At 38.7% G+C, this 23,317-nt stretch overlaps 1 protein-coding gene across 2 annotated transcripts in view; it reads right to left on the bottom strand.

Moving 5' to 3' along the window:
- SNX6 (sorting nexin 6) overlaps window positions 1-21,161 on the bottom strand; it is a 29,264-nt gene extending 8,103 nt beyond the window's left edge. Inside the window, exons 1-13 of one of the 2 annotated variants that reach the window (XM_030481730.1) lie at window positions 21,036-21,161; window positions 20,828-20,875; window positions 15,087-15,191; window positions 14,193-14,303; window positions 12,446-12,567; window positions 10,326-10,449; window positions 9,124-9,219; window positions 7,703-7,808; window positions 5,123-5,198; window positions 3,794-3,833; window positions 2,515-2,601; window positions 1,325-1,484; window positions 200-285 (exon numbers count right to left, since the gene is read on the bottom strand). In XM_030481730.1, the coding sequence (XP_030337590.1) occupies window positions 200-285; window positions 1,325-1,484; window positions 2,515-2,601; window positions 3,794-3,833; window positions 5,123-5,198; window positions 7,703-7,808; window positions 9,124-9,219; window positions 10,326-10,449; window positions 12,446-12,567; window positions 14,193-14,303; window positions 15,087-15,191; window positions 20,828-20,875; window positions 21,036-21,041 (1,167 nt within the window). In that variant the 5' untranslated portion in view covers window positions 21,042-21,161. Of the gene's footprint in view, window positions 1-199; window positions 286-1,324; window positions 1,485-2,514; window positions 2,602-3,793; window positions 3,834-5,122; window positions 5,199-7,702; window positions 7,809-9,123; window positions 9,220-10,325; window positions 10,450-12,445; window positions 12,568-14,192; window positions 14,304-15,086; window positions 15,192-20,827; window positions 20,879-21,035 lie in introns of both variants that reach the window. The other variant, XM_030481729.1, reaches the window with a different exon arrangement.
- Between the last annotated feature and the right edge of the window lie 2,156 nt (window positions 21,162-23,317).

The raw sequence follows: 23,317 nt of genomic DNA, 5'->3' as shown, positions 1-23,317 counted from the left end.
CCTCAGAGATAATTCATTTACGTATTTCCCCACCATCCCCCCTTATTCAAGAAAGTTCACCTTTCTGGATGGTGCCTACCTTTGAATTCCCCTTCCTGAAAGTGAAGTGCATATCACACAATAAATGTAACCATTTGGTTATTCAAGCATATAATATTTAAAATCAATTTAAATACTGGCCAAAAAAGATCACAATTACCTTAGCATGCTTTAATTCCAGTTCTGCTAGTTCCACCAGATTTTTTCTGAATGCTGCAACTCTTCGTGTCTTAAAGTCTATCAGTTCTGTAGAAAACAAAAATGTATTCATTGACAGTATTATGCTAGTGCCCTCAACTGTTGTCAGACTTTCTTCGGGATGGATAGGTAAAGGGTGAGAGAAGGCAACAGGGAAAAAAAACTCAAGCACATTCCAGGCTCAAAGATACTGCTATCCTGTTGGATGAAAGCAAACCATCATTACAGTTCCTCATCTCTAGCTAACCTTTTGTGGACACAAAGCTCTTTTCAAAAAAGACTGCAATGTGGGTGCTTTTAAACATTTAATTCTCTCATTCCACGTGCACTGTTCTTTCACGGCTGTATGTGAAAGTCTTTAGGGAAGATATTAAGCTAAAATTAGCATGTATGCTTTATGCATATACTTTTGTGGCTAACAGGATCACTCATTCTCCACTGTCTCATTTAAAGGAATCATTAGTTGGATTTACAGGGTCAAAAACTCTTAAATGATAAAATCAGAAGAGCATGGTGTTTAAGCCTTGAAGAAATCTGCCCCAAATAATGAGTTAGATGACTACTAATTCATAACAATTTCAGCCTAAGAAAACAAAGAGTAAGTTTTCAGGAAAAGGGCAACATGTAAATAAGGTTCCTTTCCTCTAGAGCTACTGTAACTCTGTAACTTCAGTGAAATCTCATTTCATGTCTTTCCCTTTTCTAATGTAGTATTATCTCCATGACAGACTGCTGCCTTCACAGTAGAATGCATAAGAGCAAAGGGGGAATTTCAACAATACATTAAAAGACTAGGTTTGCCATTACTGCTAGCAATTACCATTTTGTATCCTATCCTATGCATATAAATATTAAAAAAAAAAAAAAAAAAAGTAGCTAATAAATAATCTGCCCCTAGACTTTGCTCTGCCTAATGGAGCTATGGGGAGCCAAAGGAAAACAGTATTTCAGCTTCCTAAAATAAGTAAATACTGACTGAAAGATAATAGCTCTGCTTAGGAAACAGAACAAAAATTTATTCTCACTAATCATATTCTAAAATGTTAATTTTCAAGTAGTAACATAGAATCAAAGACCACCCAAATACCTTGTTTTGCAGATTCAGAAATTTTCTCAAATTTCTGACAGCATATTTGCTGAGTAGTTTCAGCTTGCAGTACATCTTTATTTTTTGCTCTTGCTTTATCCAATGCCTTATTAGCATTTTCATAATCCACTAGTGACCTAGATCTTCTATATAAGAGATCCTATAAAAAAAAAAAAAAAAGCACATAAAGGTTGTATAGAGTTTACAAGAATCTAACCAAGGATTTTAGTATATACTGAATATATATATGTGTGAGTATATATATATATATAAAAATATCAGATTAATTTTAGTCTTTCTTGCTGTATTTCAGTTCCTACTGAATTATCTGCATTCACATTACTTCATCCTGCAAGTCACAGTAATGTCCATACTGGATCAGACATGCAACATTAATATTGTTCGGCCTGCATCTTGTCTGACAGAGGCTAGCAACAGATGGCTTAGATGATACTCCAAAAAGCCTACGAAAGGGCAATCATGGGAAATTTCACAGCTTCTCAGATTAGAAACCAACTACATTTAGATTATGTAGTTGGTTTCTACATAATCTGAAATACACAGATCTGTGGGCCGTGAAATACACACAGGGCCCAAGAAATAGCAGTAGCAATTTTTGTGCAACAGTTATTGCTGTGATCTTCTAACCACACACATTTTCTGTCAAATGCTTCCTCATTCTGTCATGTTACTTAATCACCTTACATCAAATAACATTAAGATTTTCTGTAGGTATAGAATATCAAATTTGGCCCATGTGTTTTTGTGTCAGCACCTGCAGATCACTTGCAGCATGCAATTTTAATATTTAAAAAAAAAAAAAAAATTGCTTCCAGTCTACAAGCAGCAAACACACTGCAAACCCATGAAAAATTCACCAGCAGTTCTTCCACTGGTTTTAATCATACTGCACGATTTGCCCTTAATAAGTGGATCACATAGTTACAAACCAGTTCCAAATAGTCAGTCCCACAGTCAGCAAATGCATTGTTACTCCTTCTATACAATGCAGATCCAGGTTTTATACTTGAGGGATACACTGCAGGCTAGAGGTGGCAGCATTTTAACCTGCCTCCTCTGTACTTCTCAAGAAAATACACAGTAGGTACCCTATCTCTACACCCCCCCCCCCCCCCCCCCTTTTTTTTTAAATAAATACTAGTGCACTGAACAAAAGCCCATAAATTCACCTTAGCAGCTTGAGATTCCCTTAGGTAATATTTCAAAAGATCAGAAAGTTTAAGGTCTTCATCAGCAGATACCCGGGCCTCTATTTTCTGGAAAAACAAGTAAAAGCATCAATTTAAAAACATCCAGACTTTGGGTATTCACTTGTATGATGTAAATAAAACATAAAATATACAACAGTACATGACAGATGGTCTTTTTCAAAAACCAAGATGATGCATTTGCGACAGAATACTTAAAAGATGCATCATGAGAGGCAGCATTAGGATTTTGTATTAAAACATAAGCAATAATCAACCATACGAGCAGTAACTGACAACTAGCTTTCTATTTTAACTAATGCTTTCTCCAAATTTCAATTGTATGTGTCAAATACTAGAAAGCAGAGAAACAAAAACGTACCTAGTATAAAGAGTTGCACAAGAAATTGTGTCATTTTTGAGATCAAAGGAAAACAAATTTTTAAGGTACCTTTGCAAACTAGTTCTGTAACTGTGTGTATTAAGTTCATTGGTCTCTTGGACCGTTTATTTGCTTGTATTTGAAACACATTTCTGTGAATATAGAAACAGAGTCTGCAAATACATTTTTTAAGTTTTAATTAAAAAAAAAAAATTAAAGGCAACATTTTAGGTCAAAGCAAGTATTTCTGTTACCTTCATTTTCTTTAAAGTATATATTTATGCAGGTACAATTGTCTGTGTTTAGAAAATGCACACATTTTTCATTTGAAAGTTTTCTTGATACATGACATGCATCTTCTGCTCTACTAAGCCAAAAAAATAAGGCAAAATAAATAAGATATTTGAAAAAGCTAGTTAGGAGCATCAGCAATAGTATTTCTGAGTCAAATAATTGCAGAAACAGATTTTGGTTCCAGAAAAAAAGCAGCACAACCACCATTTTTTTGATTAAGGATTACATTCCTGATATTTTTTTCTTCCACAGCAAGTTGTGTGATAACCCAGTAACAAGTATTGAAACCAGTAACAAGTGTTGAAGCATTTTAAAGGAACAGCAGTTTTACTAGTGTATTACATAGAAGACAGGAAGACTGACTGGAGATGTGTAGTAGTCTGAAGAATCCTAAGGATCAATCATCTTACAAAATAGATGACTGAAATCTTATGCTTTTTCACTCACTACCACACACTGCTTAAATGCTTCAGATAATCATTATCCATAAAACATCCACATATTAATGTCTAGTTGACACAAGATGTCCTGTCACTTCCAGGATGTACAGAAAGAATATATCTAAAAAAGTTTCATAGTACATACCCTTGTTTTGTCAAATAACTCTGATACCTTCAGAAAAAACCTGCACAAAGGAAACAGCTTATATTACAACATTAATTTGAACAGCCTGATTACTTTCTAGAACTCAAAATATAATCTGTGTCTGGCAATAAAGTCTGTAAAGGCACTGCTTAGAATTCACAGAACTCGGAGAACATAACAGTTTCAAATTGTAGCGCTTCAAACATCTGGGAATTGTACAACTTAAAAAAAGATAAGGGACAAAAAGCATAAGGGATGGATGTTTTTTACTAAAGAATAATTGCACAGCTCCTCGGGGATTCTTTATGCTTTTGTAAATGAAACCCCAACCACCACCACACTGGTTAACGGTCCTACGCTATTATCAAGCGTCCTTCACTTAGATTTGAATGTACTTTTCTGCACACAGTAAACATGATGCACACCCGACTTGGAATGCAGGGAGGCTGAAGCACCAACGTGGCACATCGTTATCACGGGAGACAATACAAGGGTTCAGTGTAACAGCAGACTCAATTACAGTCAAATCATGCTGTTTCGATACAAGTCAGACACAATTCCTATCAGACTTCATCAAATTTCAATACTATCATCAAAGTAATTGGTATGTAAGCTATCACCAGATCTGGAACTGTACCACTGTAATTCAGGTAAATTACTGAAAATAAGTTACCTTTCATACCAACCTCCTATCTGTCATCACACTGACTCTACTAAGAGTACACGTTCACAAGCATCAGCATCTTTCAGCTAGTTAACTAAGTTTTACTTTCAGATGCATCAAAGTTCCTATTCAAGTAAAGCACTGAAAGATAAAAGGACAAACATCTGTACATAGAGACCCTCTTCTATTTTCAGAGTTTTAGGGGTGTCTGTAGATTCCTTTCTTTTCTGAATGGCAGTAAAAATGAAAGAACAGCAAAACTACTTTTCAAGATGTTGGTGCAGGGAACACCCACAAAAATCAGTGTACTCAGCCTGAGACCTGTTCTTGCTGCACGTGTCAGAGCACTTAAAACACTTAGGAAAAAAAATCTGGTGAGAGTTTTTTGGGGGGTTTTTTCTTATTCTATGAGGAATTTTCCATCTCATCTGTGTTATTTTCTACAAAATGCAAAAAACAGCATTTTTCTCCCCAGACAAATACTAAAGCAAAAGTATTAAAGCAGCCTATTACAGAAAATAAATACTAGAGAAGAAAACCTCTTCATGTGATATAACCATAATAAATTCTGGTTTTCTCATAACAAGAGAACTACTGATCCCAGCAGGCCACCATTAAGACTGCTACTTAGCAAATGCCCCCGTAAGTTATTAACAATATCTTACTTGCATATATCTGTGGAGTCCTGCGTTCCTAATGCATATAATGAAGAACCAATTCTATTATAGTCATCCGCCACATCTAGAAAAACAAACAAGCACTAGTTTTACTATTTCATTCCTCCTCTATCTGAAAATTTTGAAGTTGCTCTCTTTCTTCAGGCGTAGGTGTTTTTCTAAAAGGAACATGCTATAACACGAGCAGAAGTAAAATTCCAATCACGTCATTTATTATGAAGAATAACTTCACACAACAAACATGGCGCTCCCACCAAATTGTGAAGTCTGTAATTTATTTAGAAGTATTTAATACAATTAGCACCTGCTGGGTAAATTGATGTGCAACTTTGTTAGGTTTTATTTTGGCGGAAGATGTACAAACTCAATGGCTAAAGTCTGAATTTAAATCTGAATCTGAAGTCTAAAGCTATTTGAAAAAAAAAATCACCGTCCAACAATAATGAAGAGTAAGTCTGTGTGTTTGAGAGCAGTAAATTGAATACGGACTCCCAGCTACCAAAGTCAGTGCTATACGCACAACACTTTTTCTAGTGCACACCTCATTTCCAGGAAGCCCTTATCTCGTGAAAAAGTGATCACTGTTTGAAATAACATTAGTGTTAAAGCATTTTAAACAATGAAATTAGAAGCAGGGTTCATAAAGAAGGCTGCATAATTTGACTAGTGAGGTATTACTATATAGTAATCATAAACATCACATCTTCGCACAGATGGCTTTTTTGAAAAGCTTTTAGCATAAACTCAATGGATGATGAAAATGCTAACAGATCCAAGCAACGAACAGGAAAATATATTTGCTTGTTATTTTTGAAGTTTATATGCCTTCAAGAAGAATTAATTTTATTTTTTTTTTTAATAACACAACCTTGTTTTAACAGATTGAGTGAGTCTCCTGCCTCCCAATTTGTTACTCCATAGATCCCAAGGGAATCAGTGAAGTTGGTTACAGTGCAGAATGGCATTAGGAAGCCATTAATCTCCCCTTCTATTCCTCCCATTTAAATGTAAAAATAGATTTTCTGCTGGAAATAAGAAGCTAGTGTTTGCAAGCCCTGCAGCTCTCTGTCAATCATAAGTTACCCTTACTTTGGGTTTTTTACTGCATTTTTACTACAAATGTGGTATGTAGTAGTAAAAATGTAGTAAAAACCCATTTCCCAAACAGGTTTCCCTGTCGTTGCTCTACTCCTCCAGCCAGAACCTCTAAACGGGCCCTTTCTCTCAATTTGCAGTTTGATAGAAGTTATCAATAAACATCCTAAGTGATCTGAGTCTGAAAACCTGTGAAGCTTTGTCATGAGTTTGATCAATCCTTTCCTATCACAACCTCTACAACCTAATTTCTAACCATTTTCCTGGTTCTACAACCAACGTGAAACGCTCTCTCAATACCTAAAGTCTGGCACCTACCTACCATGAATGAAGTTCAGTTTTCATTTCAAGAAAGCAAACAATACACCAGAAGCCACTTTGGGGGAGAACTGAATGAAGACACAGGGTCCCTTCGTAATTCATTAAGCCATAACTGACTCTTCCCATCTCCTAACATAAACACTAAAGCTACAAAAGACTCATTCTTCATACAACAGCAAGAGAAGCATCTGAAGAGCTCCGTAAATTCTTGGTTTAATGTCTCATTCAATATCGATTTACAGTCCTTACCAATGAAGATTCACAAAAGGTCTGTGGCCTGGTTTTGTGTGAACTGTATTACCATAGATAGCAAAGACGGAATCTATGAATCGGACACAACTTTTGAGAAAGTAGATAGAATCTAGTAGTTCAATTCTGATTTACCTATGTCAGAAGCTCAAAGTCAAGGGCAATAAAGGTCAGCTTCTTTCTGAGCTTCTCAAAACACAGTAATCCTAAACCAAACACAGTAGTCCTAAAACAAAGACTTCCCATTTCTGCAAATAAATGCACTGCACTTTAGAGGACTATCTTGAGCTTCCAGAAATCACATTAGCTAGCATTCAGCTCAGGAAGCTAAGTGGAAAATCTTGCCTCAGCAAGAAAAGGGGTCCTGCAAATCAAGCTACTGCATGTACACGTTCCCATCTCCATTCTAAAAAGCTGAAAAATGGAAACCTGACTTCCCAGTCTAGAACTAACAGCCCAAATAGGAGTTTGTTGCTCAGCAAGGTAATGCAATGCTTAGTGTGGCAAGAAATTGCACTCTGACGAATGCAAGCTCATCCAGTCAAGAGCAACTTCATTGGGAGTAAAATCACATATACTGCTATATTGCACACCTCCCCATATAAGACTAAGAATCGGACTTTGAAAAAAATATTATTACTTAAAGTGTGGTTCTCTTCAGAGGGACAGCATGAAGCATCAAGATATCTTCAGCACGGCATCAGGCTGTTCTTACTCCACCTAGCCTATTACAACAAAGGCTAAACTTTGAAAGTCTGATTAAACTTTTTAGACTTTTTGAAGACTACATTTGGAGAAATTAATTCACTTTTTACATGCAAACCAAAACCTAAAAATTACTACTCATGAACCACTTCTGTACCTTTTAACCAGTGCTATTTTGACCCTGGAAAAAGAACTCACTTTTATGTGATCTTGTCATTTTATCAGATTTGGCAGAGGCATCTTTGACTCTGTTGTGATATTCTACAAGGAATGTTCTTTCATGTTCAAAGAAGTCATCCACATCCTACAAAAACAAGAACAACTTAAACAGGATTCTACTCACTCTGTACAGAGCAACTGCAGAGTAAATTTGCATATATTGCTGTTGCTGCGACATGAAATGCAATCTATTTTTATTCCTTGAAACACCATTTACGTAAACTGTTCTCTTCTTCATTTACTTTGTTATGATCTGAAGTTTTATTAAGAATTTAATAAGAATTCAATAAGAATTCATAACAATTGTCTTAAAGGTCTAGATAGCTAAACCTGAAGTGAAGGAAATAGTTTAACTGCTAACTACCACTTTCATGACAGAAAAATACAATAAATGTCAAGTACTTAATAAAAGGACATCTACCTAGAAAAACGGGGTGGGGGGAGGACAGACACCCGGTTGCACAGATGCTGCAGTCACAGCATAGACAATACGAACTCCTAGCTCAGGAATGCTGATCTTGATGACAGATTTCTTTCAAGTTGGTAATAGAGGTAAAATTTAGTATTTTCTGTATTACAACTGGAGATATTTAGTTTATATTTCTTTTAAAAGCCCTCTAAAATAGCACAGATGCTCATTACCATGGAATAACCTACAACATGGGCTTTGAACAACATGCTTATGAAAACCGCTGGTTATACGGACTTTATATTTCCCTCCAAGTCATAATTAATTCATAGTTACAGCAACTATCCAGCAGTTCCAAAACTCAAGATCTTACAACTAGGAACTTCAGCTCCTCTAATTTGCTTGTAAATTGAAATTTACCACTAGGAAGAAAGGAGATTAAAATAATCTTCTGCAGAATTTATGATTGTTACAAAACCAATCTTTCCACTTTTGGAAAAGTCAAAATGAAATGGAATTTTCATTAAAATTCTTTTTTGGCTTTTTTTGGTCTCAGTAACATCTACTGGGAAAAACAGTATCACCTTTACCACTGCTCTTAGTTTTGAAACAGTTAGGATGTTACAAGGCTGGTAAAATGCACACTGTGTTAATAACTTCTGAGCTGCAGCAGTTGTGAAAGTTAGTGCACTTTCCTGCTATATAAAATGACAGGCCAAAACAAAAAAAACCCAGATTATCAATTCTATATGGATTTAAAAATTGCTGAATTTCATAAACAATGGGAAAGAGTACTGAAAGCCCTCAGATAGTTCTTAGTTATCTTGCATCCAGGGTTACAGGTTTCTTTCCATGCTCTGCCTCTTAAGCATTAAGTTAGATATTGCTAGAAAAATCCCTTTCATGTAGCTATGTAAGATTCTGCTTCACTAAAAAACGGGGACAACAAAGTTAATATATTTTAAATCTTGACAAATTAAGCAGTAATCACCTTTACTCCTGAAACAATGACACCATCTGCTGATTTAACCATATTTTTAAAGAAGTCTTCAAGTTTCTCTTTCTTATTTTTCCCACGAACACTCAACTGAAAAACAAATTCATTTATCAAGTTAGATAATTTTCTGGAGGCAATATAAGCTTCAAAAAGAAATACTAAATAGATAGTTTTACACTCTGCATTAACACCAACAAACCCACCAAAACCCCCCCAAACAACCCACAACAACAACAATAAACCCCAACATAAACCCCAGCAACATTCTAGCACCTACAAATAACACCAGTATAAAAGGTGTACATTTCAGTTATCAAAAATGCAGTATTTAACAAATAGAAGAATAGCAGACCTTTGACTTTCAGAAACTACAGAAGCATTTACCCCTCAGTGCACTGAGGATAATGTTAGTTTCAGCCTCAGACTCTTCCTATCTAAATTTGCCCAATTTAGGTAAACTGAGTTCCTGAACCAGTAAGCATTTCTACATCAAGCAACAAGGATCCTCTGTAACATATTTTGAAGTTACAAATGTATTCAGTTGAGCCAGTCTTTGCAATGATTTCTTCAACATTTAATGCCACTTTCTGCAATTTTAAAAAGCAACTAAAAACTGTTCGCAGAACATGAGCAACCACTAACTCCGACACCAAAGAGTGATCATTAATCCAGTAAGTCTCTATTAACTCAAAAATTAGATAGCAACTCAGAATGTAACATGCAGATAGCCACAGTAGTCCACGATCTAGAAAAAAAAATTAAATAAATTTTCACCTACATTATTTACAAAAAGGCTCTACTTATCAGAACATTTCATTAGAAATCATCTCTACTTTTGTTAGCAACCTCACACAAAAAAGAAACCAAAAAACAACAAATACCAAACACAAGGACAAGAGTAACATCATGTGAAATCACCATCAAAAGCTAATATGTTTAACCCAAAACATATTGGATTATCATTAGTATTTTTGAAGCTGAGGCTAGAGCACGTAGTGCATTTGGCTCCCCAGGTGGCAGGAAAATGAACTCAAACAGCCTAAACTAATTTCTACCTTTTATGATACAAGTATGTCTGGAATGAAAGAATTGATGCCATTTGCTCCAGGAGGTAAAGCCCTCTTAATCAATTTTCCATCCTACCATAAAAGTACATCTTGATTTCTCTTGCCAGCAATTCAGTTTTCAATACTCACATCCTGATTATATTCCAAGAATACATGGAAATTTAAATCCTTTCTCAAAATAGGATGTGCTGCCACGCGACACAAAAACACTTCATGCATTGCAACTGTCTTCTTGAATATTGCCAAATATTCACTGAAAACAAGAAAGAAGACAAGACATAGGAATTTAACATGAAGCAATTAAGTTTGAGGTAAGCCTAGTGAGCAGCTTTAAATGATCCTCAGTAAGGATACGAAATTATAAGCTGATATAGTAGAGGCTATCACTCCAATATTTGATATATGCATAAATAGTACAATGTTAATACTAGTGGGAAATCTGAAGCCTGAACGCATTACAGAGAGGCTTTTAATGAAGGCGCAACAAATGCATTCTAATTTTTAGGGCTAGCTAACACAGACTGGTTTGCTCAAAGTGTAACCTCATTTGATTGTCCTTTCCCCAACTCCCCAAAACCAAAAAAATTGAGATACAGAGTACAGTCACTAGCACAATATAGCTGATGCGCAAATTCCTTCCTCCCCATCTCCATCCCCTTGCCTATTTGCACCCTCCTTACTCATTTAAATGTTCTTGTAGTTTTGTTAGCTGTTTAGACAGCAGTCTTTCATTCCATGTTAAAGCACCTAGCCTTTGGAGACAAAGCTTACATGGATGTCTTGCTTCATAGTGGTACTAAAAGTGAAATTAAGTGCTGCATTTGGTATGTACAACCCCAAAAAAAAATTAAAGAAGTCATGTTTAACCATGACAATCGCATAGTTGCTCAGTTGAGCCAACTCAAGTTCAAAGCATTTGTGATTTAATAGGAAGGCTTTCTTATCAATACAAGTTCGCTAGAATTCATTTTGCTTTGCAAATTCAGAAAGACATAGCTTGCCTAGAAATGACGAAGGGGCTCCTTTCCCCATTCTGAGGTCAAATGGTGAAATAATAGTCAACACTTTTGCTTCCACTATGTGCAAGGAGGTTAAGATTTACATACCAGCAAACCAGCAGGGCCAGTGTTGGGAGATGTTTGATCTCAGTGAGAGTAGTAGTCATTCAGTGAAGACAAAAAAGGAGGATGCAGAGGATGGAGGTGGCAGTAGAAGAAACCCAAAGTTTTCTGTGTTATCCAACCCCTAACCAGACCACAAGAGAATCATGATCAGGGCCGCTGGAAAACCACAGATTCTTTAAAATCTATAGTGTTCTGCTAATTTCCAGTTTTCTGCATACGAAGTGTATATCTACTCTGCTATAAATTAGGTTGTGTACATAACACTAGTAACAGAGCTTTTTAAGACATTTGCTCACAGCAGCTGGAGTTCGTAGAGAAAGCAGCAGTTCTAAGAGTTCTATGTACTTTTCTTGCCAATTCAGAGCTCTTGATAGCAGCAGTCTAGAAGCAGCGTAAATATACACTTGAAAACTGAAACCAATGACAGGAAAAAGATCAAAGAAGTGAATGCATGATAAGGAAAGTGGATGAAGCAAGGAGAAACTTCACTGTGTAACTCAATATGAAACAAAAAGCCTTAGAGCTGATACATCAATACACACTAAATCCACAGTAAAGGAAAATACTATTTTCAGGAAGTGTATTCTCCTTGTGGAGAGAAAAAAAAAAAAGGTGGGAGTGCCAAAAAAAGATTAAAAAAAAAGTATTTTCTAGTAACCTCCATATTTCTTGGGGAACAAAAGGTTGGCATCTATGTTTACAGTACCAACCGCATCCAAAACTCCCTAGTTCAATCACTCCATGTATAAACCTTGAAGTCTCACTGCTTATAAACTGTGGAACACCAAAACCAAGATAGAGGTTACCTCCTCCCTTTGCAGATATTCTGTGAAGAAAGGGATCTAACTAGGTTTTTACTTACAAAAGAATGCTCAAGAACAGCCTGATCTATTTTTTTTTCCTGTTTCAGAAGATCTTCCATAAAATTTCTACAATTTTCCTAATGGCTCTGATCATGATCACTAAGATAACCCTGATTATGTAGCAACTGGATTCTCAAGCCTACAACTCACGGAGAACCATTATAGCGAAATCAGAAACATGAAATAGCAGACAGCATTAAAAGTTGAGAGATACAGGAAAAAAGAAAAAAGAAAGAATAAAGTAGTAATCAAGTTTACATACGCCTCCAGTTCTTGTTTCATCTTGGTGAATTCTTCTTTAGTCATCGATCCTTCCCCTTCTCCAAGTTTCTGCAATTTCTCCCTAGAGGCATCAAAGTCAGGCCTGGGTGGTGCTGGTGGAATCTGGAATTGAACCAATTTTTTTTTTAATTGCTCGTCTTCTCAGTCAAACAACATCCATTCAGTACAGGAACTGGGAATTGCCTGCAGCGTTTTAATATATGGCGCTCTCTTTCATCATTCATTACAGCATTCGTGGATAAAGTCTCTCATTCATGAGTTAGACATGCTGCATTACTATACCAATTTTGGCCAACTGTTCTTGAAGATTAATAAAGTATTAGTTAATACTTTATTAATGTCTTCACGGCTTCAGTGCTTTAATAAAAAGAGAAATTAAATAATACCGAGATACCTAGCTTTCCCATGACAATGAACTAAACCTTGAAATCATTATTTTATAATTAGTTTTGGTTTAGCTGATTTGGCCAGAATATTTCTTGTTTAAAGAAAAAAAAAAAAAAAAAAAAAATTCACAATTGTTTTCACACCATCCATTTATAACTCCCCAAAACTTTAAACCAAAAAACCCATTCCATATTGTTTGCAGGCACTAGTTCTTTCTTGCAGCATTGTTGACATTAAAGATACATCTGTTGAAATAACAAAGCACACAGTAAACAAATCTCTAGGTTAATCTTGTAATATAGTATATTAAGATTGAAAAAGAAAACACTGCATTCAAACAAATCCTCAATTGCTATCAGAAAAGGGACACAGAACAAAGTTAAGCTATGCTTAAACTCTATTTTGCCAGTATCTGTCCACTACATTAATGCATTACAAAAAAAAGAAAAATCTGGCATCTATGTAGTCAATTGTCTGAAACTAGTTGCTACTGCACTGAAGGTCTAGTCACTTCAAATAGTTTTTCTGACTAAAAAAAGACTAGCTCAAGAATGGTATGACACATCACAGATTATATTCATCATAATGTACCCCCATGTCAATTTGAAATATGTTTACCTTGTGAATCAGTAGACACACTGCCCCCAAAACAAAATTAATACCTTTCACCCAAAGATGACAAATATTACTATTTGTAATTAAGGTATGAACAGCAGCACTCATGTTTAATAGGTAGCATTGTAAAGTGACTATTTTGGGACTTCTGCTCCCTGGAGGCCTGAAATAAACTTCAAACACAAATTGTTCAGTTGTGGTTTAAGGTTCTCTGTAGTTCTAGGTGGTATTTGCATTGCTTTTTTTTTTTTCCCCTACAACTGATTTATGGTAAAATGATTCTGATCTTCATAATGAAAACTGGAAAAGTGTAATTACTAGAGCTCAGTTACTGCACTCTGCCATTCCAGCTAAAATAAAAGCAACATGAAAGTTGTAACTAGGTTAAACATTAGCTTGCAAAAACAATACCACCAAGTTATACAGTTCACCTATCTCCCACACTTTTAGCAAGGTGGACTAAAGATACACTTGGATACAGATTAAACTACTCAGTCCTTTGGAGTGAAAGGCAAGAAAGTATGACAACTACATTAACTTTCCTCCAAGCTTGCCTCAACCATTAATTTTGTGTAACTGCATAAAAAGAAGTATTAGAGTATCTGATCTGATTTTAGAAGGAATGAACATCTGCCATTTCCATTGCATTTAAAAGCAGTCACAAGTCCTTTTGATATAGCCCACAGAAAACGGTGCACATGAACTAAAAGAACTACAATACTTACAATATAGCCAGCATAGTCCTCATTTTCAACAAAAGAATCATGAAGCCAAATAAACTCTTCATGTTGCCGGACAACAGAAAATTCATTTTGTTTGAAATTTGGTAAGGAACTCTAGAAAGGAAAAATGAGGAAGAATTATGAAAAGTTTTCCATTACTATATGAAAAGCACCTTGAAGGAACAGCAGAATATCCCTGTAAAAACAATCCAATCATCCAAGTATGGATTTGACCAAAACCAAAGTTCACACAACAGTAATTACCCCCATCTTAATTAGTGCAGCAGTCAACTGGAATGAGCTGCCCAAAGAGGTTACGGAGTCTCCTCCCTCAGTGATATTAATAATCCAAATGGACAAGTCCTGAGCAATGAGTCTGGTTCACCCGATTTAATGGTGGGAGGGAGGAAGGAGATGAGACTAAAGGATCTCCAGAAATTTTATTCAACTATTTTGTAATTCTGCAATCAATAAACATTCAAATCTAAAAATGAAAAGCCATAAACAAGCAGTAACTGAAAATTAGTCTTGAATGTAATTCCATTATGAAATATATTTTAATATCCGAAACCATGGCTAATCTAATAAAAAACTATACTGAAGTATACTGAGATATATTAAAGATTCTACCTGCAATCAGGCCAATTTACAAGCATAGGAATGGCATGACAATGTATCAGTACAAAAACCTGAATGTCATTTTTTTCTAAACAGTTTTTTAACCCCTTAAATTTTAGCCATCTTAAGCACTGCAGCTACACAGTCTCTTCAACATGAGATAAAGCTACCTTCTCACTTCCTCTGGATTGTCTTACACTTGTTTCAATACACAGTTTAAAGAAACTTTCTCCTCTATACCATTAAGAAGATGTTCAGTGTACAAACCCAAGCTTTTACCTTTGTATGGACAGTGAATTTCACTTTGTCCCTCTCACTGAGTGCATCTGAGATATCCACTTGCAGAGCAGCATCAGTCTGGAGATCTACATTTATTGCTCTAAGCTAAACAAAGAAAAAACTAGCTTAATTTAAAAAAAGTTAATTATATTTCCCATGTTCTTCCCTTGAGAAAAACTCTGATCCTGCAATGCTGAACAACCATAAAAGACCCCAGATTACACAAAACTCAACATTAAAAGATAATTTCCAGCAGAAAAAGGAATTCCAGTAGTACTCCTTTTGGCACACATGACCACACAAGCAATTTCCATTACCATACTCCTTGGCAGTACACTATTTTTATTTCTGTGTATTGTTAACTTGCTAGTAATGATATGGTCAAGGCAAAGTATATTTACAGACAGCAGCAAGTTCAGTAGGTGTTTTTATTTATTTCTCTCTTCATTCCCCCTACTCTCCCAAACTGACAACTTGCTGTAAGTAAATGTACTTGTAAAGGTAATTATGGGAGAAAAGCGGTCCTATATTCCAAAGAAGCAAGAGCTATTAAAGACATGGTTTACTCACACTGTCTTAACACTATTCTTTTGTTTAACATTTCCCATGACATACTGAAAAAGCTTAAAAGAAAAAAATATCCTGAACTTCACAGACCTAATCTCTCTGGAAATATTTCTCTGGGAGAAAAAAAATTGAAAACCCACCAAACCCCCCACACACACAAAAAAAATACCCCAACATACAAACACCACACCAAAACCAAGATTTCAATCTCTTCAAAAACAGCATGAGAAATGGCAAAAGTGCAAGGAATACACACTTCTTTTCCACAAGACATGAAACCTGAACTGTCTCACAAAATAATTCTGAAGTCACATTGAAAATAAAAAAGAATTTTAAAAAAGAAAAAAAAAAGACAATGGTCAAATACAGAAAAATTTGAAGATTACCTGAACACTGCAATGTTTGGCAGTAACTGGACAAAGGCTTCAACAGTACTTGGGGAAACTAACCTCATCTAGACCCCAGCCAGGAATTCGAGTCCCCTCACCTTGGCACTCTTGCTGTCCTACTGCAGTTTGTCCCACGACAATTTCATCATCATGATCAACAGACATTCAGAATATTGTTAAAAGTTGTCAGGCTAACTCTGAAATCTTCTCCAATCACATTGTCAAAAAAAATATTTCAATGCTCATGAGGCTTACTCCTTACTGAGACCCTGGGTTTTCTCCTGTGCTGCATTTTTTCTGGAAATTCTACATTACATTCTACAATATACAAATGCTTTGACACACAAGGATAAAGACTTCTTCCCTGCAAACATTTTCAGGACAGCATTTTGAAGTCCATACTCAAGTACAAAAACGCTTTAAGTATCAGCAGCACAGAGTACAAAGGTTACAAACGAGCAGATTTAGAAGGTAACTCTGCAAGGCACTGGAACAGGAGTAGGAGAGAAGCATCAACTGCCACATCTTGTTTTCCACCAGTTATCTTAATTCTTATCTTAAATCACAGTGGTCAGCACGCATTCTAGTTTTCTGATTAACCTCAATGCTTATGTAGCAGCAACCAGACTAGCATATCTTAGAATTAATGTATTAAAGCAAAACCAAAATCATACAGTCTAGCATATTCTGCTAAGCTAGCAAAATATAACAGTTCAATAGCTATTACACAAATAGTTATAGCTTTTCCTTACAGCAAAGTTGGAAATTATTAAAACCACTGCACACTAACATATTCGCACACGTGATTCAGGCATCTCTTTTTGTTTTGTTCTTCCAAGGTTTAGGGGGTCACAGCCTCACACAAAGGCATATTATCATGAAACGATCCACTGCAGATCACTTCTGAGGCAGAATCTCCCAGCTCCTACTGAGTTTCCAACGTGCTTAACATCTAATTTAGGAAAGAAAAATATAATCTGACATACCAATGTCTGCCTTATGTCATGACACCACATTTTTCAGCTTGTAAAAAAGTTTTTAGTGGCCACACTGTCTGAAGTACTGTTTGTTTTTCACCGGTCCCCCAGGATACATTAACCGAGTAATCTCAGCAAATAATCTGGATTATCCAAAAGGATTTTCTAGTCTTTCACAGGTCACAAAAGTTTCTACTAAAATGGTTTTTTTTTCCTGCCTTTTTTAAAAGTGGTACAACACAAAATTCTAAGTTTCAGTATAACAGCTGTTTGAGTTTATCACTAGTGTATATGCAGTCTTTAGCGCAGCGCACCCTGGCCATATGCACTATTCACAACTCCAAAAACAATATGCTTATCAGTGCTGAGAAAATTAAAAATGAAACATGACAACTTCACTCATGACATACAACTGTAAAGGACTATTTGTTTGATTCATACCAGTTAAGTTTGTAACAGTTTTGAAGAGTTTAATCATATGTTAAATTATGCTGCGTAGCCTGACTGCCAACAGAGAATGTTTTCATCTGCAATGGTAATGAAGCATTTATGAAAGGTGTCAAAGACAATCAGAAAGTTGAAAGACTTTAAATGTGACACAATGGTTTACATTGTATTACTGGCAATTAAATTCACAAACAATATCATCACACAACAAACTTAAGCAATCTCTTCATCACTACTTCCACAAAAAAAACGCCACCAAGGGATGGTTTTCTAGTCACAAAGAGTAGAAATGAAAAAAAAATGCTACAAAACCTGATTTGGATGAAAAATCTGATCTGGATGAAAACTGAAATGAAAGTTCCTTACATTCAGGAAAAAAATGGAGGTGGGATACAGTCCCTTTGTATCTTGTCCCTCCCGATCTAATACATACAACACAGCACAATAATTTTATGCTTAAATACATACTCTATGCCCATGCTGAACAACTTGCAAAACAAAAGCTAACTTAATTTAGGTGCTTTACAGTTTCCTATGCTATACTAAGAAAGTCATGGTTTTATTCAGAGTCTAGAAAACATGAGAAGCCAAGGGCTAAGTGATGTTAGAGTACTAAAAGAGAATGCAATGCAATGAGAGGATTTAGCTCTTGCTCAAGCATCAATTATACTTCAAATGGTAATGGAAGGAAGCTGGTAGAGACAAGGGAAACAACCAAACCCAACATTCCTAGGTAATGTCATCCATTAACAACAGTAAGTTCTGTGCTCTAAGCTCTTTCAAAACTGTTAGAGAAAAAGGACTCTCTCCAGCGGGTTCTTTACAGGCAGATAAATACACAAGGCAAGGAAACAAACAACACTGTTACAACAAGAGATTACAGTGTCTTCACAGCATTAAGTTCCTAGCAGACCCGTTCTAAGGGGTAGCTCATTTCCCCTAAATGACTAGACAAGAGCATTAGCCAAGTCAGCTTAAGTTTACATCCATATAAAATACACAGAACAATACCAGTACAGCAACATTATACCACCTTTCAAAGCATGTATTGTTTACAGTAGAGAGAGCACAAAAAATCCCAATAGGAGCCAAGTTACTCTGAGCGAACTCAATAGTATCTTCCTAAGTGAGATTTAGAAAAGCAATTCCAGCAAGTTCAATTTATGCAGACCATTTATAGTAAGTTCCTTCTACAGACCACCCACTGCAACTTCCTCAAAGATGATTCTCAGTGCTCTGTTTGACAATTCTCCGGAAAAGGCTCCATATGGTATAACACAATTGTTTGAGAATTACTGTTCTATGTGGCATCAGCATAATTTCCAGCCCGCCTTCTATCCCACTGCCCCCACGTTAAACTTAACACAACTGTAGCTGACCAAAATGATTCTGAAGAGTTAGAAGTATATGGTCATAGCAATATCTGAATTCTAGAGAGGAAAAAGTACTTGTTCTCAAAACTAAAAGCTCTATTACTCTAACCAGAACTTGCCATCCATGCCTTCAAATAAAGCGTGACCTGCTCCTTTTTTAACTGCAAACAGACAAAGGCAACAAATCAGAACCAGGGAAACACTTTATGAGGAGTCGCTTATTTTTACTACTGCTAAGAAAAAAAAAGTTACCGTTTTGAAGATTAAAGCACAGCAAATCCATTCATGAACAGACTGACAGTATTGCTTTTGATTAGATTTTCTGTATCAAAATCATGCAAATAACCTGTGTTTGAACTCCAGGGACTTACACAGCAGTGAGAAAATTAAAACCCCAGTGACTGAAAATAAGAAACCTAAAAAAATTAGGGAAAGGAGGAGGACACTGTTCTGGTTTAATTCCTCGGTGCTGGATGAAGATGGGGGAGGGGAAGGAAAAAGGGCTGCACTTGGCCAACTGAGATGATGTAAGTTGTCCAACAGCACAAACAAGACTGCTAAGAGATTTCTTAAGGCTTTCAAATTACCTTGTGAACTCTGGCTACCTGCAGCCTTAGAGGGAAAACTAATAACCCACCAAACAAAACAAACAAACATGTTTCACATAGGATCAGATCTGCAGTGTTATGTTCTATCTGCACCTTCAGATAAAAAGACAACCTAACTGTGCACTGTGTCTGTTCCTACACACCAGGGACGACCTACGTAAATACAACTCCACAAATAAGAAGTTCTTCAGTCCTTGTTCTGAAGATGCCCAAAGGGCAACAATTTCCACTTTCTCTATTTTTAATCCAGTATTCTTACTAAGCAGTTGTATAATTAAAGACAAAAGCTCTCCGGTGGCCAGAATTGGCCTAACATAATACTAGAATTCCTTTTTTCATTTCTGGCCATAAACTGAACATAAAATGCACTGACTTCCTACCACATACAACAGTCAAAAATTGCTTGGTACTTAACATTATATCTGATGCTTGAGTATGGCATGCATGACAAGAGGATATACCAACAGTGTTTTTCAGATTTTGTGTTTTTAGCAATGTACTAGATGTAGCCACTTTTAATAACCAGCAACAGCCTAGGCAACCCAGAAGCTGCTCTCCTACCTTGCTCAGTCATTCTTTCTCAAGATTCTAACCAATAGGGGCAATCAGTCTGCATAAGTTATACTAGATTAGCTGATTTGTTGCTTAAATAAGGCAGGCAAGTTAAAGAAGGATGGATGCAGCAGTCAGAATAGAAATGAAGGCCAGGAACAGCAGGGCAGAGAAACGGTTTTCTCAGTAAGGAACATAATCGTGGCATCCTGTCCCAACGACAGAACTTCTTTCCAATAAAGAGTTTATTATGCAGCGTGTGCCTGTAAACGTCCCATTGTTATCTATGGGAGAGCCTCTAGGGCCTAAAGGGAGAAGAGAGGGCAGGGCTATTTCACATAGGCCCTGGCTCACGAATAAAGATGGAACCTGGTGCTCTCCACCAGGCTGGTCAGGAGCACAGGACAACCTGGGGGTGTGCACAGGAAGAGGGCCCACATCAGGGCAGGGAAGGACACAGAGAGGGGACGTGAATCTCCAGCACAAACACAACATGCCCCCCCAGGCGAGCCCCACAGAAGCACGGAAGAACTGCCCTTCCAAAACTTGGGTGACAGAACAATGAAAAATTCTCGGCAAGACCCAAGCACACAGACACCAACCCCAGAGGGAGGCCGTGCTGTCCCCACATTCGCAGACCCCGGCAGACACACACCCGCCCCCCGGCTGCCTGCCGCTGCCCGGCATCCCGCCTCCCTCCCGGTACCCAGCAGCGGGCTCGGGCCGGGCGGCAGCAGCAGCCGGGCCCCGGGGGAAGGCGCCAACCCTGCCCTCTCCCCGCTCCACCCCCAGGCGCCGGGGTCCCCAACGCCTCCCCACGGCACTTACACCTCGGTCCTCCTCCGAGAGGAAATCTGGGCCGTCGTCCGAGCCTTCCTGCTGGGGGCGAAGAGGAGGAGGAGGCGGAGCGGGCCAGGGGAACGCCGAGGGGCACGGCCGGCAGCGGGAGGGTGGGGGGGGAGACAAAGCGCACAGGTTAGCGACCCGGCCGCCCGCGCCCGCCCCGCCCCGGCACCGCGGCCGCCCCGAGACCCACCATCATGGCTGCCCGCCGCGCTGCGCGCCCGCCGGCCCTCCCCCGACAGCCCGCCCGCGGCCCGGCGCCGAGGCGAGGCGGGGCGGGGCGGGGCTGCGCCGCGCGGGGAGGGGCGGGGCTGCGCAGCGCCGCACCTCTCGCGAGGGAGCGGCGGGCGCGGGGCCGCGCGGCGGGGGCGGGCGGCGGCGGCGGGCTGTCGCCGTAGCCGCGGGAGGGGCGTCTGCGCGGCGTGAGGCTCCGGCAGCCGGCTGGGGTTTGCCTCCCCGGTGACCCATGGGTGCGCGCTGGCCCGCGCCGCAAGAGCGGCGGTCGTGGGGCTTCTCGGTGGCTCTGGCGGGCACCGAGACCCTGGCCTTCAAAGTGCCTCAACGGTGGATGCTTCCCGTGTGCGGTTTGCAGAAGCGAGCGCGGCTTCGTTCATGTGTGCAAAATGCGAATGCTTGGCACACCGAGAGCAAGCGCGCAAAACCTCTGAAAACGTGCATAACGGGCAGAACTCCGCTGCCATCCCTGAGCTTTATGCATAAGCGGTGGCTTACGTGCTGTCCTGCTTTTCTGCCCATCATCCCTGTGAGAGGTGGGCTTCCCATCACCAGCCCTTCACCCCATGCGTTTTCACAAGCGTGTGTGTGAAAGGGACTATGCAATTACACGGTGCTAGAAATTTAAGTGGTTTATAATATGCCTTTGGTCTGTGGGTAGTTATGTGACTGAGGCTGATGATGCCTTTGATGCAGGCTAAGAAACAGAGCCGTTAAATGCCCCTTTGTCTAATTACAGCAGAAAACGTCAGCATCCACAGACTAAGCCAGACAGACTAAACTGGACATAAGCGTGGAGGGCAGGGAGTCCAAGCCCAGGGCAGCATTTTTCTGTGAATCAGAGCTAGAACAGCCAAGAAACGGCCTCAGGGAGAGGTTTAATGATCAGCGTAAACTGATGTGTGTGCCGTTGCTGAGAGATAGCGGCAGGTGTGGACACTCGCACTCCCGCGGGCATACAGTCACACAGGCGAGGGCATCGGTCCAGCTGCACATTAATCCTGCAACAAATGATTAGTTTACATCAGTCAGGTCCATAATCCAGCCAAGTCCATAGTTGTACAAGCACTAGTGGGACAACAGGACCACTGCCTGCCACAGTAGCTCCATGGATTTATATGGGATCTGGAAGCTACACCTTGAGAAATGCTACTCCTGCACCCTCAAGATAAGAGAAACCTTTCTGAGCTCTGTACTGCTTAGAAGTGGGCTTTGGAATTCAGAAATGGAAACCGCCTCTTGGAAATTGTTCTTCGTACAGCTGCAGAAAGAGGCCTATGAATATGCATTTTGTAAATAATAAAAAAAGCTGTTCTTTAAACAATTTTCATGTGCACAGTCTGTTTCTGGCTTGATACAGACACACCACCATCCAAAGTACTGACTTACTACTTGGGTCAAGAGAAGTAAAAATATTTTACAAGATACTGAGAAAGAGTGTGTGACCACTGTTTAAACACCGACCTTGTCATCCTGAAGGGGTAAAGACAGAGTCCAGCAGGCAAATGATTTCTGGGGATTGACCTGCATGCATTAGCATCCTGTTCGGTGCACAGCCTGGGCTCAGTACCATACTACCACTCCATCTAGCAAACATCTACTTTCTTAGAAAAACTAAAATCAGTGACAGAATGAGTGGGGGGGGTTTAATGTTTATTATTCATTGTTAATACATTTTGTCACCTAAGTCAAAGAACCTAAGTCAAAGAGATGAGAAAAGGCTTCACAAGTAATAGAGGCAAGTCCCTCTTCCAGGGGTCGGCTAAGTAATCCAGCTGATGGGCATGAATCCGGCAGAATGACCATCTCAGGTACATCTACAAAAAATAAGGTTATATGGTTTCCCCTGTAGTTCTGGAAGCAGTTCAGTCATGTTTTGGATGGCTCAGGAGGGACATACTCCAAAACAACTCTGGCTCTAAAGGTGCTCTGTATCAAATGATACCAAAACTGCTAAACAGCAAACCCATGATCCTAATCTTTCATCCTGCCCTGATCAACTTATCCCAGCTCCATGTCTTGCTCTACTTCTGTCCCCATGCTCCTCCCCGCTGGCACAGCAGTGCTTGCTGCATGCTGTTTCTGCTTTGGCAGCTGATAGACAGGTCATATGTGCCATGGGGACACCCTAGCTGGTAGGTGGGAGACGAGCACTACCTCTTCTCAGCGCTCTTCTAGTCAAGTCTCAGTTTAGTAAGCCTGCTCTGAGGCTGCATTCAGTTTCCTTTGGCAGCTGAGCAA

Source organism: Strigops habroptila, chromosome 4 (assembly GCF_004027225.2).
Source record: "Strigops habroptila isolate Jane chromosome 4, bStrHab1.2.pri, whole genome shotgun sequence".
Classification (NCBI taxonomy): Eukaryota; Metazoa; Chordata; class Aves; order Psittaciformes; family Psittacidae; genus Strigops; species Strigops habroptila.
This window is presented reverse-complemented; position numbering and strand designations above follow the sequence as displayed.